At 32.1% G+C, this 8,061-nt stretch overlaps 1 protein-coding gene across 1 annotated transcript; it reads right to left on the reverse strand.

Moving 5' to 3' along the window:
• Window positions 1–292: 292 nt before the first annotated feature.
• Window positions 293–1,111, reverse strand: LOC139888620 (uncharacterized). The gene is made up of 2 exons (XM_071871618.1): window positions 687–1,111; window positions 293–524 (listed from the first exon to the last, which is right to left on the reverse strand). Exons 1-2 carry the CDS (start codon window positions 1,109–1,111, stop codon window positions 293–295), a joined length of 657 nt encoding a protein of 218 aa, XP_071727719.1.
• Window positions 1,112–8,061: the final 6,950 nt, after the last annotated feature.

The following is an 8,061-nucleotide window of genomic DNA, read 5'->3' on the forward strand; positions in this document are numbered from 1 at the left end:
TAAGGTCCTTCCCAACGTGGTCCTAGTTTTCTTTATTTTTATTGCCGACTTGCTTCATTGTCTCTTAGTACCAGATATCCTTCTTCAAATTGCACATACTTTACTCTTTTATTATAATACTTTGCGATGCGTTGCTTATTATCTGCTTGCCGGATTACGGCCATAATACGCCGCTCCTCTAACAAGTTTAAATTCTCATGCAAAACGGATGAGTTTTTCTCAAAATCAAATGCTAATATTCTGTGCGTGGGTACTTGAATTTCTGCGGGTATTACTGCTTCAGTTCCATACACTAGGCAGAACGGTACCATTTTGGCATTGCGCGGTGAGTCCACGAAACATATGGAACTTCACTAACCCATTTTGTTTGACTTAAACCCAGTCTAGCTTTTATTCCAGTTACAATTTCTTCATTTGTTACTTCGACTTGGCCATTTGCCTGTAGGTGAGCTACAGAAGTGAATGTTTGTTTTATGCTTAGCTCTTCACACCATCTTTTAAATGGATTCACAGCAAATTGATTCCTATTATCACTTTCAATTTAATTTGTCAAACCATATCTACACAAAATATCATTCCAAACATATTTTTTCATATTCTCCCCCGTGATGCGTTCTAATACTTTCGCTTCCATCCACTTGGTGAAAAAATCAATTGCTACCACCAAAAATTTGCATTTCATATACCTCTTAGGAATGGTCGGTCCCACTATATCAATGGCCCATTTACAGAATGGCCATGCAGAAAAAACTAAAATAAGATCATACTTCAGTAGACTTTGAACGGTACCATGCCTTTGGCATGCATCACATGTTTTAATTATCTCTGTCGTGTCTCTGTAAACTGTTTGCCAGTAGTATCCTTGTCTCATAATCCGTGCCACAATAGTCCAGTAAGCAGAATGTTGTGCACACAATCCTTCATGCATTTCGCTTAATACATTTGCTGCTTGTCGTGGTCCTAGGCATCTCAAATTTGGACTGTTAAATGACCTTCTGTAAAGTACTCCATTATCCAGAACGTACAACGTAGCATTTACTTTTATCCGTCTTGCTTCTATAGAATCCGCTGGCAGTGCTCCGTATTGCAAGTACTTAACATACGATGTCATCCAACAGGATCCTTCTTCTTCTATTATTGCAATTATGACTTTCTCATCTACTGAATTTTCTTATAAAACCTCCACTAAAACCTTCTTGTGCAAGTGATCAAATGTCAATGTTGCTATCTTTCTCAATACATCCGCTTCCTTATTCTTGTTTCTTAATATTTGCACAACCTCCAGACTTTCAAATTTTTTTGAAAATTTTCAACTAACTGTAAACATTTTTTCATGGATATATCCTTTGCCTCAAATGCTCCATTTACCTGCTGTGTTTTAATCTGTGAATCAACATAAGCACACAAATGTTTTATCCCCATCTCTGCTTTATGTTCGTGCCTGATATTAATGCTTCATATTCTGCTTCATTGTTGGATGCGTAGAAACAAAATTTGAGTGCATATGTATGTTATTCTTCATCTGGAATGGTAAGAACTAACCCTAATCTCACTCCTTCTTCACTGGATGCACCATCTATGTATAACTCCCATAACTGAGCATCTCATTCAGGCTTCTTAAATTGCTCAATCCTTTCACTCGTTTCTAAAAGAAAATCTGCCAAAATTTGTCCTTTTATTGCATTTCTTGGGGAAAGGTTAATCACATATTCTCCCAATTCTATTACCCACTTTGCTAATCACCCTGATGATTTTGGATGTTTCAATATTTGTTTAATTGGTTGATTGTTAGAACCAAAATTGGATGCCCTAGAAAATATCTTATCAACCGTCTAGCGGTGTGCTTTAAAGCATACAATAACTTTTCAATTGGTGGGTAATTCACTTCACTTTGCTGAAAAACTTTACTAACAAAATATATGGGCATTTGAGTACCATTTCATTTTGCGATTAAAACAGAACTTATAGCCTTGTTTGATACTTCCATATAAAGTATTAGTGTTTCTCCTGCAATTTGAGCAAACAAAGTTGGAAACTTTTTTAACAACTTCTTAATGTCCTGAAAAGCTTCCTCGGCCTCCGTCTTCCACACAAAATCATTTTTATTCAAACACCCTTTCAACATTTTCATAAATGGTAATGATCTTTCTGCTGCTTTTGACAAAAACCTAGTTAATGCTACAAGCCTTCCGTTTAAACTTTGTACATCCTTTTTTGTTTTTGGTGAAGTCATCTCTTCAATTGCTTGAATGTTTTTCGGATTCGCTTTTATCCCGCTTTCAGTGACTAAATGGCCAAAAAACTATCCTTCCAACACTAAAAGTACATTTCTTTTGATTTAGCTTCATATTGATTTTTTGTAGTAAATCAAAAGTATCCAAAATATTTCTTGTCATCCGTTCCTCTGTATTAGTTTTGACTACTATGTCATCCACGTAAGCTTCTACATTTCTGCAAATTTGTTCTCTAAATGCCATATCAATAACACACTGATAGGTAGCTCAAGCATTTTTTAGAGCAAAAGGCATCTTTGTATAACAGAAGATTCCATCCGTTGTGTGAAAGGTTGTTTTGTCTTCATCTGTTGGCGCCATTAAATCTGGTGGTATCCTCTGTAAGCATCCAAGAAACACTAATAACGGAATCTAGCCAAAGATTCGACCTTCTAATCTATCTCTGGTAGAGGATAGTTGTCTTTTGGACAAGATTTATTCATATTTGTGAAGTTCACGCACATTCTCCGAGTATCATCTGGTTTCTTTACCATTATTAGATTGCTACCCATGTTTGGTATTTAAATTCTCGCACGGTTTTTGCAGCCACTAAATTTCTGACTTCATCTCTGAGAAATTTTCTTCGTTCTAGGGTCATGCCTCTTCTCTTTTGACAAACTGGTGAAATATTTGGGTTTACATTTAGCTTATGCGCAGCTATATTTCTTGGTACCCCAGTCATATCAGAGACTTGCCATGCAAATACATCCAAATTTGCTGCTAAAATATTATAAAGTTTTTCCTTGAATTCCTTTGTTAAAGTGCTTCTAACCATGATTTTTTGTTGTGAAAATACTGGATTTAGAGATATAGATCCATCACTATGTATTATTGGTTTAACAGTTGTTCGACTTATTTGAGAACACTCAATAGATCTTATTTGTTCTGTGTATAAAGTTGCTATTCCAACCTATGTAGGGAATTTCATCATGTCGTGTACCGTTGATTTTATAGCTCCAAAATTCATCATTGCAGACCGTCCTAAAATAACATTGTATTGCGAATTTGCTTTGACTACAAGAAATTCTATGTGACATGTTCTTTTGTATGGTGCCTTTCCCAATGCTACTTCCAAATTTACGCTTCCTTCAGACCACGATGGTTCATTAGAAAAACTTTCCAATGGAACAAGTGTATCTTTCATTGTTTCTTTCACTCGCTCTGGCAATTGTACGAAACAGTGTTCATACATGATATCTGTTCCTGCTCCAGTGTCGGTATAAATTCCCCTAACAATGCAATTTACAATTCTGGCTTCAATTACTAATGAAAGGACCCGTTCATATACATTATTAATGATTCACAATAGTTGATTACATCGCGAGGTATTTGACCTCTATATGATACATTTTACAAACGTTGCATTCGTTTTTAAAAGACAAACTTTCTTTACATCGAAAGTTGACAACATGCATACCATTTCATAATACTTTCAACTATAATTGACTTAATAATAATCTTGATGAAATCAACGACTCGAATGCAACGTCTTTCGAAATATGCCATGAATGACTCCAAGTAATGTCTCTAAAATAAGCAAATGCACAGCGGAAGATTTCTTTCATACCTGAGAATAAACATGCTTTAAAGTGTCAACCAAAAGGTTGGTGAGTTCATTAATTTATCATAATCATTCATTTCCATCATTTTAATAGACCACAAGATTTCATATATTGACATGCGTAACTCGTGAATTAAAATTCATTCATATGGTGAACACCTGGTAACCGACCTTAACAGGATGCGTATAGAATATCCCCATCATTCTGGGACTCACATCAGACATGATAAATCGAAGTACTAAAGCAGTTCAAATTCTCTGACTGGGGCTTGTTAGTGCCCATAGATCTATCTTTAGGATTCGCGTCAATTGGTGGAAATTATCATAAACACCAATTCTTAGGCTACCAAGCTAAAAAGGGGCATATACGGTTTGATAATTCAACCATAGAATGTAGTTTCGATCACTTGTGTCTATTTCATAAAGCATTTATAAAACAGCGCATGTATTCTCAGTCCCAAAAATATATATTGCAAAAGCATTTAAAAAGGGAGCAAATGAAACTCACGCATATAAATATTGTAAAATAGTTAATAAAGCATTTGTATGTATTCTCAGCCCAAAAATGTAAAGAGTAAAAAGGGCAAATGAAACTCACGCATATAAATATTGTAAAACAGTTAATAAAGCATTTGCATATATTCTCAGCTCAAAAACGTAAAGAGTAAAAAGGGAAAATGAAACTCACAATACAATATTTTGTAGTAAAAATATTCATACGACGGCACTGAACAAGTGTAGGGTTGGCCTCGGATTCACGAACCTATATCAATTATATATATTAACACATATAATGTAAATCAAACAAGTTTATAAATTAATTTTATTAATATACTTATTATTTTCATTTTCTATCTTGTTAATTAATAATTATTATTTATTTGTAAAATTTTTAATATAGTTATGTTATATGTATTAAATATATTTTTATGTAACTAATATTTATATGATAGAATAATATTGATAATAATAAATAAAAAGTTGTTTTCTTTTATAATAATAATAATAATAGTTCTTATGATGATAATAATGGTGCTAGTACTAATGATGATAATAATAATAATAATATAGTTGTAATAATAATAATTTTTTTATAATAACAACACTAATAATGATAATAATAATGTTATTAATAATAATAATACTTATAATAATAATAACAATGGTAATAAAGATAATAATACTTACTACTTAATAATAATAATAATCATAATAATAATAATAAGGATGATAGTAATAATAATAATAATAATTATCCTAATAATCTTATTACTAACATTGGTAATGATAATAATGACTTAATAACAATTAGTAATAAATAATAATAACAATTATATCAATAATAATAATAATAATGAAATCATAATTATAAGAGTAGTAGTAATACTACCTCACAAGAAAAGCTCCAAAAAAAATAATCCCCTCTACCAAGGCTCGAACCCAAGACCTATCGCTAACCCGACACGACCCTAACCATTGATCTGTCATCTGTTTATCTGATATAATGGATTTCTAAATGTATTTAACCTCTCATTGTCTGTTTCCCTTTCTTCTTCAACAAACCAAACGATCAAGACCAAATTAATCATAACCTTATTTATAATCAATATATTAATCTTAATTGTATCTTCATTCTAATCATCTTCTACTCATAATAATTCGATATCATCATTTTATCATGCCATGTCCTCATCGTCATTGTTATATTCGATCACATTAACATCTTCACAATATCCTATTCACTCTCATCTTTTATCATCATTATCCTAAATTTATGTATTCGTCCAAAGCAAAAAGGAACAGAAATTTACAGCTGCAGCAATTGATATCTTCGGAAAATTGAATAGTGCTTCAATCAGTAAAGGTATATAGCAGCAACAACAATCGGTGGTGGATTCCTGGTGGCCCATTAACAACATGTCCATATTGCCACCACTTTAATTATAAATGGCCCAACTACAATCTCACAGCCCAATTAACTAAACTAAAATTACGGTCCAGTGTATGGTATGGAATTGTACCGAAAACATAAGCTGCTAAACTCATCTCTATCCTCAAATTATACTTTTAATAATATCAAGTATGTTTTATTTTGTATAAATAAATAGATGATCATGTACTACTTTATTCTTTACAGCTCATCTTTCACTATCACTCATCCATCATAATCATCATCTCTCATTCTTTAACCTTTCATTTGGTTCGAAAACAGAAGAAAAAGAAAAAAAGAATAACACGTAGCAGCTGTAGAAGATCTATAGTGCAACAGTAATAGTCGAACACAACATAATAAACGCTGTTGTAGGACGGGTTGTGGTCTGAAACTAAACAGACACAAAGGCCATCGCTAGAGCAGTTGTTTGATTGTTATCATCATGAATTATATCGCCATCACCATCGAAGCTTTTCACATCACCACCATTGTTATCAATAATGTAATAAACAAAAGAGATAACAGTCTTGCAGGTGTAATAGGGTTCGAAAAACAGAAAGAAGGAGGAGCTATACAGTGGTGGAAAAAAAATCACGAGTATGCAGGTGGTTTTAATGGTGTGGGTGTGATGGTTGTGAATCGACCAAGAGAAAATAGAAGTAGGAAGGATAGAGTGTTTAATAGATGGTTTCACTTAATTGGGTTACAGGTCCGTCATGGTTTGATGGGTTTAACATGAACAGATTAGTAGGTGGGAAAAATTGGTGGTTTTAAGTTAATAGACACAGAAAAAAAAAATAGTGTAGCAGTAATAGTTGAAGCCTAAGTTGATGGCTACAAATAGATAACAATAAAATCGTAGGAACAGTAGCATCTCAAGTGGGTTTTGGTTTGTTGTGGTTCGAATGAGATAGAAGTGAAATCAGTTGGCTAACGATGGTTTCATTAGTTCATGATCTTCATTGATTTGTACAAGGTTTTGGTTAGTGGTAATTAATGGGTTGTGCTTCAGATGGTTTGCTACAGTTTGACAGAAACACAAAGAAAAGAAACGTAGTGATGTCATGGTGTTTACAAGGGTGGTGTAGGTGTTCTTGGTGATGGTTACCGAATGGTTAGAAGGTTTCGCGATTGAGAATAAAAGAGAAATGTGGTGGCAGATGGTGGTTCCGTTGATGGGTTATGGTGGTGATTTAGCATCGACAAAACAATATATATATATATATATATATATATATATATATATATATATATATATATACACACAAAGGTGGTATGTGCTACCGTTTTAAGATATTGAGTGATGCTCTGGTGGTGGGTGGCGGTGATGGAAATGAAGTGAGAGTGGAGTGTATATTCATGTACATATGAGTTATGTAATATAGATATATATTTATGATGAAAATGGAGACATAGAGAGATGGATGAAACAAATACAGTTATCAAAAAGTAATTCATAAATTCAATAATTAAATAGTGAGACAAAGTGAAATCAATAGTCTAGCAGAGTTTTTAATCATCTGCCAACACTTTAACTCTCACAGACCATAACCAAAAGATAGGAAATATAAAATATAAAAAGTTGATCATGACTGAAAACAGAATTCGCGTAATTATCTGAATTATTACTATTACTGATTAATAAATATAAATATATTAGTTATAAAAAAATAATAATAATAATATTGATAACAATGATAATAATTATTAATAATAATGTTAATAATAATATTATTAATGATAATTGTTTTATTTTTATATTAATAATAAAAATGATAAATTATAATTTTAATAATGACTTTTAATGATAATGGTAATAATATTATCTAATGATAATACTAGTAATAATATTAATATAACAAATTACATATATCAAATTTCATATCTATATAATATATATATATTTATATTTATTTATATATATGTGTGCACATATTTATTTACAAATAATTGTTCGTGAATCGTCGAGAATGGTCGAAGGTCAATTGTATATATATGAAACAGTTCAAAATTTTGAGACTCAACCTAACAGACTTTGCTTATCGTGTCGAATTCATTTACAGATTAAGTTTAAATTTGGTCGAAAATTTCCCGGTCGTCACAACTAATGGGGCATCAGACAGATTAGTATAAAACAATGAAGGAAATGCAATTAATTGCTGCTTCAATTCTTCTAAAGTTTCTTCTTTTTTGCGTTGTCCGGCTTTCGAATTATGTATCATATTGGCTTCAATAGGGACTATATTCTGTTTATTGTCTTTCTTTCTCATCATGGTTAAGTGATTCTTTAGAAT

This window comes from Rutidosis leptorrhynchoides, chromosome 2, assembly GCF_046630445.1.
Source record: "Rutidosis leptorrhynchoides isolate AG116_Rl617_1_P2 chromosome 2, CSIRO_AGI_Rlap_v1, whole genome shotgun sequence".
In the NCBI taxonomy this organism is placed as follows: Eukaryota; Viridiplantae; Streptophyta; class Magnoliopsida; order Asterales; family Asteraceae; genus Rutidosis; species Rutidosis leptorrhynchoides.